The sequence below is a fragment of the Besnoitia besnoiti genome, chromosome VIII (assembly GCF_002563875.1).
Source record: "Besnoitia besnoiti strain Bb-Ger1 chromosome VIII, whole genome shotgun sequence".
In the NCBI taxonomy this organism is placed as follows: Eukaryota; Apicomplexa; class Conoidasida; order Eucoccidiorida; family Sarcocystidae; genus Besnoitia; species Besnoitia besnoiti.
Genome location: NC_042363.1, coordinates 2,246,673 through 2,264,717, shown reverse-complemented (window position 1 = coordinate 2,264,717; position 18,045 = coordinate 2,246,673). Strand labels below are relative to the sequence as shown.

Genomic DNA, 18,045 nt, shown 5'->3' with positions numbered 1-18,045 from the left:
GAGTGCCATATAAATCACGTTGCGAATTCACTTGCTTCGCTTACGAGTCACGTTATGAGGCTCAGCTTCTTCACTGCTCGATGCTTGAAAACGTTCCATTACGTATGCGCTTCGCAAGTGTAGGCTTCGCCTCGACAGCAGAAAAACTACAGAAGCGCTGACCTGCTTCCCACAAGGTCGGACACGTAATAACTTTCGCCATCCTCCATGCCCATCAGGCATGACTCTCATGGCACTGGCACGCCAGCTGTCAGACTCGTCTTGGGGGTGATGTCGTCTTCCACTGGGCTAGGCGGTACCACGCTCGCATCTCAGAGCGTCCAACAAGTAGGCACCGCAAAACAAGGGGAGCCAGACGCGCCGAATTCCGCGACTGCCGCGATCGCTCGGCCCCGTCACACAAACCAGAATTTTGTTTAGAAGCATCTGCCTGCCATACACACACTACTGCAAAGAAGCCATCAGTCAAGTAGACGCCCATGGCGCCTACTTGTACATAGCTGAGGCCTGCCGACTACTCCGCTGCCTGCTTTTTGCAGTGGGCGGCTCGGACGTATTACACGTCCTCCTGAGACCATGGGGCATATGATGCGAAATAACGCTGATCGTGGGGTTGTGTCCCTCGCTTTCAACGCTCGCTGGTTCGGTTCTACTTCACTGCGGCCGCCGCAATATAAAGGTGGAACCCGCCTCATCATCCTGTAACATCGATATGGTTGGCTGAAGCCGCCTTTTTCGAAGCGACAGAGACTGGCATCATGTGGTTCGAGATCTGCAGGAGTGAGGAGGGCCACCTCCGGGTGCCGACTTTATGGAATCATTTCAAGCAGAATAACGATTTTCTTAAGCTCGTATTCACAGAGGACTTTCTGCCAGAGCACCAAAGGCTGGGGATATTTTGGCGTATTTGCAGGTTCCTTGTGGCGATGTTTATTCTCTTCGCGGTCAACGCTTACACTTACACTTGGGGGATGACTGACGTAGCTGCTACATTGCGACACAGGTGAGTGCTCCAGTAGTATACCTGCCTCCCTCGGAGCAGCATTTCAGTGGTCACCACATCAATGGCGTAGTTCTACAGATCATTACCAGCTGCCTTTGCGCCAAAAAGCACCCTAATCGCGTGGTAGTGTAGGTGATGTCTCATAGCGAAGGCTTCCTCACACTGTCGGAGAGCGTCGATCTGCCCATTTCATAAACTAAGGCCTATCCGATCAATCCTGCGTTCCTGATCTCCTTAGGACAGACTGCCTGCTAGCGTGCACGCAAGAGAACTTCCCTGAAGGCGGCTGCAAGCAGGTTCAAGACAGGGTGGTCGAGTACCGTGGGAACAAGTATACAACGTTCTTTGCTTTCCCAGCTCCTGACGGCATTAGCAAGTCTCAGTACTACGGCAATTACTTTCACTCGTACACTCGCTGCAAAGACATGGCGCTTGATCCTTCCGGTGCCCTCTGGAGACAATTCTATTCGCGATCGTATCGGCAGCTCATCATTCAACAAGATTACGTGAAGCTCTGCGAAATATTCGGGTCTTCAGCGGACTTTTGTGACAATCAGGTGAGCGGCCCGGGGGCTCGTCACGGCCAACTTCTTCGTGACCCAACGGAGTGACGCAGCGCCTTGCGCTGGAACGGCTTGGCGCTGCTCAGCGTGGCAACATGGGCATACGGCGCTCGCCTTGACGCCGAGCAGAGACTGTCACTTCCCTGTTCTGGCTCACCACAGTAATAGAAGTGCATGAACTTACTCCAATCTCTCTCACAGTGTTTTCCCAGCGTGGGATCCCATCCATCCCTGTCTTTCTACGGGAATCGTGCTGGGGAGGGGGGAGGACTGCCCCCGATCGATAGCCTCTGCATAATAAGTGCCCGCTTATTGAGGGTCGGCTCTCTGCTGCCCCACGTCTGGCGTTCCGATAGCTTCGAGCAGGAAAAAGCAAAATTCACCCGCCGGCTCGCTGCTTCCTGTTCCAGCAAATATGAGAAACTACAAGTGACAAGATTGACAGGCCTTGAAACAACCTGTGACGTGATAGATTGCGAGGTTCTACCACATAGCCATGGCATCAGAGCCTGAGGCTACGCAAAGACTATGCACTTCCAGACAGTCCTCTTGTTTCCAACATCGGCGGCGTGTGTATGTGTGCCGCACGTCCTGTGACTTACAGGAGGACAGACTTCACACTTGCTTCCTTGGCTGCCGGCGCCCAGAGGACACAGCAGCGAACGGGTATACCGCGGACAATCGCGAACCTTGTACCCCAGGCGAAGAAACGGTGCCTCCTCTGCTTTGCATCTATCCCCACGATCTTTCGGGAGATACATTTTTCGGCAAGATGGTCGGATCCACTTGCATTTACTCTCACCGCAGTCCTGAAGAGACTGATCCAACTGAAGACCCGTTCCTTTTCGCGTCACCAGTCTGGTGCTTCGGCGCCCTCCAGCTGTTCGGGGCAATCTTTGCCGCGAACTTTCTCCAGCTTGTATTTGAAATTTTGCTGCTGCGAGTGCTTGATATGGCGAATGAATTCATAGAGCAATCGCTTGCGTTGCGTAGCCGGAAATGCCTGTATATATCTGTGATGTCCGCAATTCTAGGCGTTCTAATGTTCGCAACGCTTGGCGCCGTCACCATTATTCAGCGACTGAGCTTGGAGAAAGCCCTGGTCACTTCGTTCTTTTTATCCCTTGCTTTTGATCAATTCAAGTTCTTTCTGGTCCAGCCCCTCCTCTGGTGGATCATCTTACGCCGATGTGGCAAGCTGTCGCCTGCTGGAGTGCAAGAATATGACGATGATTATCTCACGCTGTTCCAAACGGAAACATCTTTGGTCGACACGATAAGGCAGACAGTCGGCGGCATCATGGCCACTGTCGTCTTCCAGCGAGTCCTTCTTTGTCTTCTCCTGGCTTATACGGCTTTCCTCCTCCTCCAGTTTCTGCTCCTGAACAATGTGGCAGAGTATAATCTTGCTGTCGTCCCTAAAATTGATCAGGTAAGAATGCGACCCTGCATCTTGTCCGCTGCCCGCTTTGGCCTGAGTCACCCTCCAAGGGCTACCCGTTACCACCCTGGCAAAACGGGCTATACAAACTGAAAGCATCTTCGCGAGACCGAGAGAGCGAGAGATCCCTCTGTCTCCCCCACCTTTTACCAAGCTTTGACATGAAGATCTTCGATCGAAGCGATCGGACCAAGGATCAACCGCCGAAGGCCATATCTCGCGCTTGCGTGATTCCGCTGTACAGCACGTCGGTAGAGTTCAGACCCTAGATACGCTGATGGCATCTTAAACATCATCGCAGGATTGTGCCTTGGTCTTTGTCGCACTCGACCGATTCCTTGGCACCGTCGCCACGCGGCGGTCAGACGTATCACACACGTCTGTGCTGGAGTCTCGGACATGGCAAGCGTGGCGACTCAAAAAGAAAAGAAGCGAGGTTTTGGGGCTCCCTGTGCGCGTAGGGGCGGGTGATCGCCAGACAAATCGACAATGTCTTCACGGTCGTGTTCACCGCGGAGGTATTGGGAAAGTTCATCGGCTACGGCTTAGCGTATCTGAAAGACCCCGTCGAAACATTTGACACCCTAGTCGTTTTGACAGTATTCGCCTTGTTTGCGTCAGGCTTCTACGTCGCCGGCATTGGTAAGAGCTGTTTCGGTGACACTGCTCAAGTTCTAGATGGAAAAAAGGCAGATGGCGAAAAGTAGCCGCATGGTGTTTTAGCCAGTGCTCCCGTGCAGCACCTCTGCGATCTTAAGTGTATTGTCACAGGGAGCTGGTGGATGGATCGGCGATCCAGAGTTCTCCTACGAGGGGCATCAGCTGGTGTCTGCTCATAAACGCAGGATGTGAAGGCGGGTGGCTTGGAGATTACGGCAGCGAGGCTTGAGGTATCGTGCGGCAAGTCGTGTTTAGTCCCACCCTATTCACGCTTGGCTCGGTTCATGGCATCAAAACTCCTACCCTGCGTGCGTCATCTTTTCTGCGTCCAGGGCTGCTACGTATTCTTCGACTGCTTAGCGCACTAGCGTTGCTGCATAAGTATCCTGACTCGAAAGAAAAGCGCCCAGAACTGTCCGGCGACAACTCCTCGAAAATGGAGAAAGCCTCCTCGATAGTCGAGGGACTTCTGACTAATGTCCATATTCCAAAGTACTTCAAGACAGAGCTCGAATGGGTTTGGGACTCGATTCTGTCGAACAAGGTCTACGATTCCCACGTCGTTGAAACCGAGGAGCAGGAAACCGATCAGCCCGCTGAGGCAAGTTCGCTTTCGATTCCCCATAACGCGAAGTCTGCACACGCGTGAAACAAACACACTCCGCACACGTGCTTAGCGGCAAAAAATCTTAGTTCCCGGTATAAGGTTTTTCAGACGCAACCATCTCGCTGCTGGAGCTCAACAAGTCCAGTCTCTTGGTCACGTCTCACTTCCACCCCGTGGACTCTGTGCATGCGCTAGTGTGTCCGCACACCGGCGGGGCAATCACGAAACATGCGTAAAAACTGCCTTTGTAGAGCACAGTTTCACGTGAACAACTGAAGCCAGACTAAACAGGGGCGGGGGGTTTTTCAGGTTAGCAACTGCCACCGGCAGGTCTTCACTTCTGGGAGCGACAGTCAGGAAGCAGCGTGCGCTTCCTCGTTTTGCAGACGATCATCTCCTCTCCTGATGCCACGCGCAAGACCCAAGCTGCTGTGCGGGCGTCCCGAGCCCAGCCGCGCGCGTCGAAAGTTCCGCACGGATCTTCAAGCATGGTGATTGACGCCACAAACGGCCGTTTGTCAAGTCAAATGCTGGAGAACTTGCGCGAGCCCGATCCACGCATGATGGACACCGCGCTGTATAGATCCGAAACACGCAGCCTCGACCCCTTGAGTGAGCTGCCTCTCTGCGAGGCAGGCGATGCACTCGTGCAAGATAAGTTTCAGAGTATTCTACGAAACTCCTGAGGCGGATAGTTTAGCTTTCAGCGGCCGCTGGGGAGCAGGCGTGTGGCGGTGCCTCTTTCCTCCCTCATGATGCACCACGATGCTATCCTGCGAGAGGTACGATAGGCGCACTGCAACGTACCTTTGGCGTCTTTTCTTTGATCAAGTGTGGGAACGCGGGGATGCCTCTCCAGCAGCACCGTAGGCAGAACGGATAGGGCGTCGCTTTCCTGCACACCTGACCTACTGCTCGACACCGAGTCACCACAAAGCCACCAAAACGCTGCATGCCGGTGACCTGCGTCTTTCGCTCTGTGCTTCTCTTGTCGTATGTAGCTGCCTCTGTCGGCGGAATGAAGGCTGCGCCATCAATGCTTACAAAGGGAAGCAAATCGAACTCGATGATGGCAACGTCTGCGTCCAAGTCCTTTCGAACAGAAAGAAACAAAAAGGCTATCGACATTCTCTCTGTCCTGTACCAGGCGGCGCAAATTACGGGCAAGCAGGAACCGACGCTGCAACGGCCAGGGCTCCGAGTTCACTTGCCGCTTGCCCGTATCGATAATGTGACTGGTAGCCGTATTATCTTTCGACTGTCTGGCACAACACTGCGGCGACCATTGGTCAAAGAGTCTCAGCGATCTTCTGCGCAATTATATAATAGTACATATTATATGTGTATTGTCACATAAAATATTATATATTCAATATATACTCTATGTAGCTAAACAATTTGGAGTCCTTCTTGTGAGCGAAGGGGCAAGTGGAGATGCATTTTCCCGCATCCGCTGATATCTTTCTTTTTGCTGCAGGCGCCGAGCAGGAGCAGGTCAACGAAGTGATGCGGCCGTTCGATGAATGGCAATGGGATGCGTTGCACGCCGGCGACGTGTGCGACATGAATCTCCTGCCTGTCGTCTTCGTTCGCGCAATCGCAACGTTTCCAACCATCATGACAAAGTCAGCGCCGAGGCTCGGCGAGGAATCCTCATGCGGCTGTTTTTCTTCGGGCGCTAGTTTCATGCGAGCGGCCCCATCGTTCCCCATGGTGTCGAGGGCCTGGTGAACTGGGTTATCGTAGGAGAAGCATCGAGCATGCCGTGGAACACCTGGTATCCGGACACACTTTTCTTCACGGATGAGGCACAGACACACTCACGTGCCTGTCTCAGCGGACGCTTTGAAGAACTCAATACGAAAGCCGAGTGATTCGGTTCGCCGCGGCCCCGATAGTGTGAAGTACGCCACACTTGTTGCTGCATCGCTGTTGTGGGGTGGACTCGCTGCGTTCAGATTCAACTTCGACTTGGATCGTCTGTTCGAATTTCTGCGAGTTGTGCAAGGATCCTTTCAGAAAAACGTGAAGTTTCACTGCGCAGCGCACTCCGCTGACATGATCCAGGCAGTCCACTACTTCGTCACGATTGGAAAGCTGGGCACTCTTCTAAGTGTGTAACGCGTGGCAGAAGTGCGCCGATGGGCATGCCGCATCGGGGTTTCGGCCTAAACGAGTTTTGGGGGCAGCACCACGGGCGACCGCGCTTCGACTCTTTCACTCTGACGAAATAGCATGCCTCGAGCCTTCTTCCACGGCACTTCTTGGTGCAGTGATACGCGCAAGCTATGCATCAGTGCCGGTGCATCATGCGTGTGGGCTGGTAGGGGTGTAGCGCGGAACTGGTTCCACGCCCGCCTCCCGCAGTTCTACATTGCAGCCCTCTACGCAGGGGAGTGACGCGTTTGGCATGTGACGCTCTCTAGCTGCGTGGCCATGACCTTCACTACCCCTGATCTTTGCAGGCGAATACGACGTCTTTCTGAGCCACTTTTGTGCGCTGGTCTGCCATTTCGGGCATCCTGGAGTGACAAACACGTTTCTTGTGAAGTCTCGTCATCCACGGGCCATCCGATACGATGACGACTCCGTGAATGAGAACTACGTCGCCTCCGCTATCTCGTGTTTGGTCGCGAGGGAAAAATACAACTTCTTTGGTGAGTGATTGGAGGCCACTGCCTCTGCTGCAAAGGGGCTTTCGACCTCTTGGCTGCGTGCGCACGGTGAGACGAATTTGTGTGTGCAGTTCACGGCCGCGGGCCCCCGCGATTGCGTGCTTGTCTGTGTTATACAGGTGATATGGTGCCTCTCTGGCAGGCCTTCCGGCAGCACATGATCGATATCCTCCTCAATTTCGACATATCCAAGTCCGCACACCAAGTAGCAATGCTCCGAACCAAAGTGTCGATTAAGTTCACCGCCTCGACGGCGGCAGACAAGCAACTGCTTCTGACAGTCCTATTGAGGGCGGCAGGTAAAAAAGAGATGTGAAGTTGGTTTCCATCCAAGAAAACCGAAGAGCGACGAAGCAAATGGCTGCGCCTACGGCCAATGCACCCTCGCGCAAGGATCTGAATACTGGGCACTGCTTGCCAGCCCCTCACGGTGTATTGCAACGAAGTGCTGCGCCATGCGTGGCTTGGTAGCAGGTGGGGGAGACCAGAGAACAGACAAGGCAAACACCAGAGGAAACGCGCCTCTTGCTGTGCCCAAGCCTGCAAAATATGTGTGACAGTAGAACCCGACTTGGAGATTTGAGGGAATATATTTAGAAATGATCGAGGGTGGCGTTTTCAGAATAGAAGAAGGACTGCAAATCGACGTTCGAGTAGGCGAAAAAATGAATGCCGTTTGTCCTTCCCTGCAGATTATAGCTTCACATGCCGGCAACTGGCTCTCTACAGCAAGTGGAAAGACAGGATGATCGACGAATTCTTTGCTATGGGCGACACGGAGAAGCAGCTGGCTTTGACAGTCTCACCGTTTTGCGACAGAGAGCTCACCAACGTTGATAAATGCCATGTGGCCTTCATCGAGGTTGCCGTAAAGCCTCTCATGAAAGTGCTCGTCCTCGGCTTGGCGCCTCACCTCCAGAAAGATGTTCTGGACACACTCGAGGCCAACCAAAAGAATCTTATGCAAAAGCTTGACAAGAATGATTAAGTATCGCATCGGGAGTTTTGGCCGCGTTCCACTCTTGCGAGCGGTCCGGAGGCTTTCGTTTACGTCTTTTACCCATCGCAATGGCTTGCCGTTCAGATGCTTCCTGAAGCAACTCGGCGCTTTTCTCGTTGCCCGGGCAACGGGCGCGTTGTGCGCTCCCCGTTGCAACTTGTGTGCGTAATGCATCTGTCTGTGGAGACAAGTTTCGGTTGTCTTTCTCGGTTGGCAACGTATGGTCGAACATATTTTCTCTAAGAACATTGTTTTCAACCGGGTGGCGGAGAAGTACCGGCTGGGATCGATGGTGCATACGAGGAACCTGTGGCACCAGCTTCTGCGGTGGTCGCGTGCTGATTTGCCGCAGATCACGTCGAATCTATTAAAACTCACACGAGCGACCCCGAGAGCGCCCGGCGCATCTTTTCGTCTCGACAGATTCGTGTGTGCAGGGAGCTATTGGCAGGGCGTACAAAGCGCTACCCTAATTGCTGCGCGTCAACCTGCTTCAGAGACTCGATTTCAGAAACCGAGTTTAACGTTGCTCCGCCTTATCGCAGCATAGCAAAGACTGCTTCCGTGGCCCTAGCCTCTGTCCTTTCGGCGAAGAACACAAAGAACACCGCGTAACGCGCTCAAGAGCTAGCACCTAGTTCCGCGCCCCTGGGACTGCGTCTGGGTGTACATTGACCCGTTCCGCACATTAAATCACGTGGATATTCGCCCGCACTACATTCCAACCTCTACATCATATAATGATCGTGTATTCCTTCAAAACTCTTCTAGTACATTGCCGATGGCCTTTCTAAACTATTCCGTTGCCCACGGAGAACAGACTCACTCAGCCTGTCCTAGCAGGCAGGGTTAGCAGTGTGAAGCTGTCAGAGCGTGTAACGCCACACCTAGACGCGATCCATCACAGCGCGGGAGTTAGTGCTCTATGCATGCGTACGCACATATTCCCTCCGATAGTGGCAGCGTACAACTTGGTTCCCCACGCCCTCTCCGCTGCCACCACGCTTGGTCGCGGAGGCAACCGGCCTCGGCATTCAGTCAAGACGGCAGTTTCAGGGTGTTTTCCGCACACAAGGAAGGGAAAACTGTGCGGTCATGAGTCTGGATGTCTCGGACTCACGCCAGTGAATCGCAGAACGGCACGACAGCAGTAGACACGCAGAGGAGCCGACGAGGAGCAATCCGAAAGATACACCAAGCAATTCCACAGTCAAGATGATGACGGCATCAGCTTGCAGACCGACTTGCGAGAGTGCTGCTGATTACGTAGTATTAGAAGTCTGAAAGAAGCAGAGAGGCAAACCAGAGAAGCAAGGCAGAAACACGAGACGACAGAAGTTGGAGCATAACCGTAGATGCGGTAGCCTGCCCTCTGAGGAGATCCTCCTGCGCGGTGCCGTATCTGGTCAAAGAGAGAACTTGTTCGCCTGAATAAGGACAGAGGCACAGCGCACACTCATGAACGCTCATAAGAAAAATGAGCGCAGCACGGTGTGCCTCTATCATTTGGTGCTTCCTTCCGAATGTCACACAGAACAAGACGAGAGACGTGCGCGTAAAAAATGGCTCTACGGCAAGAGACAGAAAACGGAAAGTTGCTTCTTCCGAACGGCTTTTAAGCGGGTAAGCGTGGCGTGGGACCAAGGACTCCTTCCACACGCATCACTCACCTTCTCCATCGCCTCCACGCGTTTTTCGTCTGCTGCCAAGGAGCGCTGCACGTCGAGAAATTCTGCATAAATTGCAAGGAAGAGAACGCAGAAGTACACACCGCAAGGGATTGCCGACGGAAAAACTTATCAAAAAGCACAATTAATGACTACGCTCGTAGAGCACGGGAGGCGCACGATACAGCGTAATACGAAAGTCAACAGGGATCAGAATCTCTTCAGACTTGAAGGGAAATGTGACAACCAACGGAGCATCCCCACGGTCCAAGATGAAAGCAGAAACGAATGTCATGTCGTGCGTATTTATCCGCTTGAGAAGATAAGCGAAAAAACAATCAGCAACCAGCGACACGCGGCAAGAAAACCCGTCTTCCCCTCCGCATACCTTTTCGTCTTTTTTCGCGTCTCTGAAATCGGTAGAAGTCCTCTTCGATGCCGCCTTTTCTCTTCTTCTTTCTCCTACGTCCGCCGGTGCCGCCTCGTGCTTCGTCCAGACTGCTAACTCCGCACGCAGCAGCGTTCTGCTGAACAAAAAGATTGACAGCTCCTTCTTCGCCGTCGTCCGGCGCCCCCCGCCTCGCGCCCGCTCTCCCAGCGAAGCCGCGGCTGCCAGCGACTGCGACGCCCAGCGGAGAGCCGCCAGCCTCCGATCGGCGAATCGCCTTGAAGGTCGTGCCGTCAGCGGCGGTCGCGGAGGACCTGACGAGAGCACACGACAGGCAGCCAAAAAAAAAAAGAAAGAAAAGTAAGAAGCAACACGGAGAAAAGCGGGTCACCGCTAGTGGACACCCAGAGCAGAAAAAGACAAACAAAAGTCTCCTTGGAGAGGCACAGCCGAGGCGAGCACTGAAACGTGGAGATCGTGCTGGAGCCAAGTCGAGCCCCCCGCGGAGACACGGCCAAAACGGAAGGATCCACGAGCCTCTCCAACGGTGCCAAAAAAATCCGGATACGCTGGAAAAGAGAAAGACGAAAGAGGGCATCCGCGCGAAGAGAAATGAAACGAGAGGCACACGAAGTCAAGGAAACGACGGCGTAGACCGCTAACACTAAGGCGTCACGCTCGCTTAGATTCAGCCTCGTCCGAAAAACAACAGAACACGAAAGAGGAAAAGGAATTTGACCAGCATCAATGGATTTATATGAACGACAAGGACGTGAGTCTACTGGAATTTATGATACAGAATTAAGCTATTCCTCGAAGGCGAGGCGCGGGAGGAAAGAGGAAAGGAGAAATTTCAAAACGCCGCCTACCCAACGACCAGAGTGAAGCCGTCCTCGTCTGTCACTTGCTGCTGCTTGAGGCGTTGTCTCTCTATCTCCTTCTTCAAATCGTGGTTCTCCATGAACTCGTCGACCTCCCTGAACCGAATGCAGGACACAGGATGTCTAAATTCAGTTCATCTTGCCCTCGAAGAACGGCTCTACGCCTTGACCGGTCGCGGGGAATGCGAAGAGCTTAGCGAACGCCATGCAGGCAAAATAAGGCAAGCATGCACATACAAACAAACCGGCACAGAGGGGTAGACGTACCGCTGGAGCTCGTCTGGGGTTCTAGCGAAGGCCGCGGCTTCCTGGAGCCAGCCGGCGGCGCCGTCAGTCTTTAGGCGAAGACTGCCATCGACTGCTTTCGCATCAGATGCTAAAGCCTCCCTTGGTCCTCGGCCGTCCTCAGCCTTGTCTGGGGTGTGCTTGCTCTGGGGGCCGTTGGGCTGTCCGCCACCGACAGGAAGTGCAGAAGAAAGAAGCGAAGACACAGAGAGAGCCGAGCGGAAGACGAAGTGAAGAAGACGAATGGCGGAGCACGACGGCTGCAGGGTTGAAGACGAGACACCGTAGCCCGATGCCTGCGTGCACAACAAGGAAGAGGCACACAATCCTGGCGCGCGTGTCTCCTCGCCCGACTTGCATCCTCCATTTCCATCTCCTCTTTCTCTAAGTAGACATATTTATATCAGCGACAGACCCACGTCTCCCGGTTCCAGCAGTGCTTCTCCGCCCCTAGACGGCTGCCCACCGCCGTCCTCTTCTTGTGCTGCCAGGAGGAGTCTCCGGCGGATTCCGTTCTCGTGCTCGGATCTGCTCATCCCTTCTCGTACTTCCCCCCTGTCCCGTCCGCTGCTTCCGGCCTGTCGCCTGTCCAAGCGTCGTCGCCTGCAGTTGCGACACCCCCCTCTTCCCCCCGCCCCCCCGAGGCGCCCTGCATGCGGTCTCTCCTCCCTGCTCGACGGCCACCGCGCACGGCTTTGGCGGACCTTGCGTTTGCGGAGACGTTCCTCCGCGCCTCTCTGCACGACGACCTTCTCCTTCACGTCTTCGATTTCCCCGAATGCCTCTTCAAACACTCGAGAGAGCTTCGCCACAGAAAGAAGCGGCGGAACGGAAGTCACAAACAGCGTGCGCCGGGACTTCTCGCGGTCCACTCCTCCCTCGAGCTGCGCAGTCTCTGCGTCCGCGTCGAGAGCAGATTTCGTGGGAAAGAACCCATCCTGCTTGACCAACACCTGCAGAGTGACACAGACACGCACACCGACTGCGCGCTCAGTGGATCAAACTCGCATCGAAAAAGGAACTGCGGCACGGGGTTGTCGCGGGGCTGTTGAAATTTTTCACGCCTAGGGCTGCACATGGAGCACGTATCGATAAGAATATACATATCGGACCGGGGGCGGGGGAGGCGGGGGGGGTCATGACTAGCCTATGAGCAGGTCGGTCTTGTGTTTGTGTGGCTTCGCACAGCCGGCAACGTCCGACGATCACGCCTCACTGTTCCCTCTGGAGTTGAGGTCTAAAGTTTGAAGCGTTGTGTCGCTTTCCCGTGGCGGACGCAGCCGTTATATGGTGGAGGCTCTCACACGCCCCATATGCTTTTCCAACTCTGCTCACCTCCCAGCAGAAGGGCGAGTCCTTCTGCGCGGGGATCCGCAGCCGACGAAAAGACTCGAGCTTCATCTTTCCAGTGGGGCTGAAGCGCGTTTACCCATGCAGGCCAACGAGCAGCAATCAAATATCCACCTAATAAGGCATGTGCCAGAGAGAGACACGTCCGCGCACACCGCCACGAGCGTGACGACTACAAAAGAGCATCAGTAGATCGCGCCACACATGTATGGAGATATGACTCGACGTCTGTGGGTGATCCAGTTGGCGTGTTGGTAGAAAGTCGGTTTTAAGGGCCTTAGGCACAAGGGCTGGGGATGGGCGGTGCGTCGCCTATCAGAAATATGAGAGCCTTCTGTCACGCGGCAGCTCTGCAGATTTCCGCTGGCGGGGGAAAAGCTGGCGGCGGCGCCGAGCCAAGGGGAGAAAGCTTCGACAGAGAGACAGGACGGGAAAACGGGGAGCGGGACCTGCTCAAAAAAATTGTACTAATCGATCTCAAATTCCTTTATTCCGGCACTCGCCTGTCAGCTGTGGACCAGCCGGGTCACAAGATCAAATACGCAAGAAACTGATGAGAATCGGGGGCGAAGTCGAGGGCGACAGAGAGGGGCGCCGAAGGAGCGAGCTGGAAGAAGGGAGAGACACGAGGCAGCTCACGCCCAAGAGAGAAAAGACATACAGAAGAGAGGGAAGTGTGGAATGTGACGAGAAAGCGGAAACACCGCGGTTTTTAGACTTCTCGTTCCCCTCGTCGTCACATGCATGAGCGCTTGCGCAAAGTCGCCCGCGCGTTCTTCGATCCATGATAAGCTAAGGACCGAGTGACTCGCGCGCGTTTTCCGTTGTGTGCTTGTATTCTGAATCGAAAACAGTTCTGCTGAACTTGGACATTCACTAACCGAATGTATGTCCGTGGTCCTCGCTTCCAGTTCCGACGCTGTCTGTCTCTATGGTGTGTCTACCCCGTTTGCCGTTGCCTGCGCCTGGTCGTTTTCTCCTTTCTTTCCTTACTCTTCTTCGTCGCCTCGCTCTTCTGTCTCTTCTGTCTTCCCTTTCCTTCTCTTTTCGCGTATGTGAGTAGCAGAGGGAGCGGCCCGGAACATCAGAGGAATGTCGTCTCCACGAGGCGAGCCGCGGACGCCGAAGAGGAGAGCCGACGCGACAGAAAAAACGAGGCGCGCGGGCAAAAAAGCCGGCAACTGGGTGTGAAGCGAGACGGGAAGAGAGGCCGAGCAGGCGAGAGGACAATGGTACGCTGGATGCCCATGCTCCTGGCGTGATTTCTGCCTCGTATCGGTATAGCGTCGTTGAGGACAAAGATGGATTTCGCCCCCTCCTGTCTCTCTCGTCGTGTCTCTTCATCTGCTCAGCCGGAGGAACGAGCTTCCTTCGGGGTCGAGCCTGGCGAATGGCCTACAAATCCCGCCGCGGCTGCATCTGCCGGCGGCGGAGCTCCCTCGCTGGCGCATCTCTGCGACCAAGAGGCGCAGACGCAGGCCTCGCTCCAGCGGCTGGCGGAGGAGCTCGCGGCGCTGCAGTCGCAGAAAGAGAGCTTGCGCGAGGTCTTAGCGACTCAGGAAGACACGTGGGCTCAAACCTCTGGAACTGCAGCGGCGACGTCGGCGCTGGCTTCTCCAGGTGACTCCGACGTCGCGGTGGAGGCCCTGGTGGCGGCTCAGGCGGCCGCAGACGAGGCGCAGGCGCTTCGTGAGGAGATAAAGGGCTCGCTCGCCTCTATTGAAGCGGCCGAAGAGGAGCTGGCGGCGGCGCTTGAGTTGACGAAGCAAACGCTGCTCGAAATCAAGCGGGCGAGGCTCCTCCTCGAACTCGAGGGACCTCTAGCGCCGGGCTCCAATTCAGACGCGGCGCCCACGGACGAGAGGACCAGCGGAGACGCAGGCGCGCGCGCCACAGAGGATGGCTGTCTCCTGCGGCTCCGGCAGCCTGTGTGCGTCGGCACCATTGTTGCAGCGCCAGTGAGGCGAGCCGCGCCCGAACTGTCTGTCGAAGAAGCTGGAGGCGGCGCCGGTGGCCGCCTCCCACGAGGCAAGCCAGGAAGCGCCATCGTCCAGATTCACGACAGCGACACTTCCTCTGCAATGTCTCTTTCCGACAGCGACGACGACGCGGAGGAGGCCGCAGAGAAGGACGCGAAGGCGACGAGGGCACGCAAGCCGGAAGGGTGTCGGTGCATCTTCCCGATTGTTCACTTTGGGGGGAACGTGGAGTGGCGAGTCGGAGTCGTTCGCGGGCTGCTTCAGTGCCCCTCTGCGCGGCAGCCCTCTACGTTTCCCCCGCTGACCCCGGATGCCTCTCAGCCGTCAGGATCGCTCTCTTCAGCCTCTTCTGCATCTTCCGCCTCTTCGGCCTCTGCTTCCTCCCCCGGCCTCATGTCTCCTCTTGAGCACGAGCAAGAAACGTCTGTTTTCGATTTCCTTCGCCCAGTGGCGGTCTGTGCCAAGTTGCGCCACCAGCAGCGCGAGCGTCTCCTTCCCTCTGCGCCCCGAGGCGCCTCGGCGGCCGCTTCTTCCCATACGAGTGCGTCGTCCTCTTTTGCCCAGCAGCCGCCGTTGCAGCTCTATTGCTCTTCGGCTGCGGCGTCTTCAGGCGAGTCTTCGGCACCGGCCCCTGAGGCGTCGGCGTCTTCGCGGTATTGGGCTCTGGTGACGCTGCAGTGCCCTCTGTCTCCTCAGGAAGTCCCCTGTCAGCACCTCGTCGAGTTCCTTGATCCCCACGCGTCTTGCCTGTCGTCGTTCGTCCGCGGCTTGGCTACGGCGGCTGGCAAGGAGGCCGCAGGCGCGCCGCGAGAAGGCCCAGCTCCAGGCGCCTTGGCCAGGGAGGCGCGCGAGCCTGCCGAAGCGGCCGTGGCTGCTCAGGTGGCGCGCGAGGCAGGTTTCGTGGTTTTAGGGAACGCCCACGTGGTCGCTGCGCGCCTGGCAAGCAGCGCCGCGAGCGCCAAAGTGTCTGCGCCCCCGCGGCTTGCAGCGGAGGACGAGGAAACGAGCGGCCGCGCGCAGCATCGAGGCGGCGCGGCGGAAGAAGAAGCGGGCGCGCGGGGCGGTGCGCCAGGCTCGCCCTTCGTGGCGAGCGCGACCGAAGTCGAGGCGAAGGGCTGCCCATTCAGTTGGAGATGTCACTACTCTCACGGGATGTGGGTTCCGGCTTGCGACGTCTGTCTGGTCAGTTGGGATTCTGAGCTCTCGCTGCGGAAGATGCTTCAGCGCGCGTCTGGGGGGGGGGCGAGGCAGCGTCTCCTGAAGCTGCCGGCGCACGGGCCGCGGAGGGAGGAGGCAGCCCCGCGTTGCAGGACGCTGAAGGTCCAAGCGGGCACTCGCCTTTCGTTAGAGGACAGGCCGTTTTCGTCCGCCCCGAGGGCTGCAGCACGTGGCGCAAAGCCCAACTGCTGCAAGCGCTCCGGAAGAGGCGACGGAGGGATGCCGATGAGCGCGCAGGCGAAAAACAGGCCGCCCCGGAGGGAGGAAGAGGCCAATGGTCCGTGTATGGACGCGTAGTTTTGGAGGAAGGAGACGCGCCGGAGAGCGCCGGGCGGAGACAGAGACTGCTCTGTCGCGCGAGCCGCATCTGCCCGCGCGTGGCGGCGCAGGGCGGCCGCGGCGGCGGAAGACGATCCCAGGAAACAGAAGTGAGAGACGACGCAGACGACGCCATCCGAGCGCTAACGGAGGCCGAAACGAGCGGAGGGAAACTCAGGGACAGAAAAGGAGAGGGCGGAGACGCTGGTTGCGATAGTGACGTCCTCACCGTTGACAGTTCTAGCTCAGGGGAGGAGGAGGAAGAGGAGTGCTCTTTCTCTAGTGAAGACGACGAAATAGGTGAAAGGTGGCGCAAGCTCCGTCGTCTCGAGTTCATGCTGGGAGTCGAGGCACGCGACCTCCGCGCTCGGTTTGCCGCGGCCTTTTCCTCTTCGAAGAAGGGCGGGAAAAGTGCTTCTGCCTCTCGCGCCTCGCCATCTGCGGAGGCGTGTCCTTTGAGCAGCAGCTCTCATTTCGGCTGCTGGATGCTTTACACCAGCGGCGTCGGTCTGCGCCTCATGCGCCGTTGGGGATATCGGCCGGGGGAGTGCCTAGGCCGCACTCAACGCTTGCAAATGTCTCAACAGAGCGAGCGGGAGAAGAAAGCCAACGCGGAGGAAGGCCAGCGTCGCGCCGAAACAACTTGCGCGTCGTCGCCCGCTGGCGAGTTGGGGTGCGAGTGGGAGACCGGCGGCCGCCCGCGAGAAGACGACGCAGGGGCTGTTGTCGGTGCAGGCCTAGCAGGGGACGAGCCGCTTGTTTCTTTGCCGCCGCTGCTGAACCCTCTCGGTTTCAGGTGAGTGGCGCGGACGTGTCTGTGTTTGCCAGACGCCGACGCCACGTTGAAGAAGTGTGTCTTTCTCTCGCTCCGAGGCGTGCGTTTTTAGTCGCACACAGGCTGAGGGAGCCGGCGCAGAGCTGTTTCGCTGCCGGTGGCGGGAACGGCCGGGGCCAGGGGTTTAAGGGAGGGAGGGCTCGACGAGGGGGGCCCCAGCTGGAGAGCTACGTACGCAAACTCGCGGAATTGTTTCCACATCCAGGGCTCAGTTCGGCCTGCAATCTTCTATCTTTGCAGTCCCCGCGGTCGTGTCCTTTCGTGTGCGTGCGTGTGTTCGCAGAGTGCTGCCTCCGCGCCTCTCGCTGGATTACATCAGCGATCCTGCGGCGGCGCGCTGTCGCAAGAAGCGCGGCGCGCGCGGAGAAGACGGGGCTTCTGAGGCAGGTTCTTGGCAGTACGCGGAAGGCGCGCTGCTCCCTTCGTTCTGTGACCCCTCTGCAGCGCGAGCCGCGGCGCGCGCGGAAGCGGCGGCGAACGAAGGCGCGTTTGGGCTGATCAACCGCATTTACTCGAGTGGATTCGCAAGCGTCGTCAGCAGCGAAGCGGGAGGCGGCCGCCAGGCAAACAACAAGAAAGACCGCAGGGGACGGCAGGCGACGTCGAGGGGCGGGGCTGACGCCGAAGAGGAGGAGTGCGTGGAGAGAACTTTGGCGCCGGTGGAGCTCGAGGAGAGACGCCGCAGAGAAGAGGAAGCAGAGCATCAGCGGAGGCTGCAGGAACTGAGAAGGAACAAGAGCCTCGGAGAGAAGGCGCTTCGCAAGCAGCTCTTCGACCTCCAGCAGAGACAGAAGGCCTTACACAAGGAAATTGGAGCTGCAACGGCGAACCAAAGAAGACACGTAGAAGGCGGCAAAGTTCGAGGCGGGCTAGAGTCCTTCGCGGGGTACTACGGAGGCATCGCCGCCGCGAAAGAAAACCAACTCAGGCGCATGAAGGAAGAAGAAAATGTGCTGGTAAAGCTCATCAGCGATAAAGGAAAAGAGAAAAAGCTCAAGGTGTTTTGAGACTAGGCAAAACAGTCACTTCCGAAGAAGCCAAACGAGGCTCAAAGCATGTTATTCAGACACCACTGCAAGCAGCCCGATGTCGTAGTGGGCCGACTGTTTGAGTGTGGGAGTATGTGCAGCGGCTGGCTCCGCTGCAGCTGTGTGTCTGCCTATTCGGGGCGGGCT

At 56.7% G+C, this 18,045-nt stretch overlaps 3 protein-coding genes across 3 annotated transcripts; 2 read left to right on the top strand and 1 right to left on the bottom strand.

Moving 5' to 3' along the window:
* Nucleotides 1–585: 585 nt before the first annotated feature.
* Nucleotides 586–7,937, top strand: BESB_084400 (3'5'-cyclic nucleotide phosphodiesterase domain-containing protein; the record flags this gene model as incomplete). Its single annotated transcript, XM_029366790.1, has 13 exons — nt 586–641; nt 914–1,003; nt 1,242–1,560; nt 2,171–2,998; nt 3,469–3,649; nt 4,000–4,272; nt 4,632–4,886; nt 5,276–5,437; nt 5,752–5,899; nt 6,233–6,387; nt 6,740–6,931; nt 7,069–7,248; nt 7,642–7,937. 13 exons carry the CDS (start codon nt 586–588, stop codon nt 7,935–7,937), a joined length of 3,135 nt encoding a protein of 1,044 aa, XP_029217250.1.
* Nucleotides 7,938–9,355: 1,418 nt separating this feature from the next.
* Nucleotides 9,356–12,571, bottom strand: BESB_084390 (uncharacterized protein; the record flags this gene model as incomplete). The annotated part of the gene is made up of 7 exons (XM_029366789.1): nt 9,356–9,376; nt 9,620–9,681; nt 10,005–10,318; nt 10,874–10,981; nt 11,153–11,466; nt 11,875–12,123; nt 12,506–12,571. 7 exons carry the CDS (start codon nt 12,569–12,571, stop codon nt 9,356–9,358), a joined length of 1,134 nt encoding a protein of 377 aa, XP_029217249.1.
* A 1,250-nt stretch (nt 12,572–13,821) lies between these two features.
* Nucleotides 13,822–17,877, top strand: BESB_084380 (uncharacterized protein; the record flags this gene model as incomplete). The annotated part of the gene is made up of 3 exons (XM_029366788.1): nt 13,822–15,562; nt 15,724–16,831; nt 17,154–17,877. 3 exons carry the CDS (start codon nt 13,822–13,824, stop codon nt 17,875–17,877), a joined length of 3,573 nt encoding a protein of 1,190 aa, XP_029217248.1.
* Nucleotides 17,878–18,045: the final 168 nt, after the last annotated feature.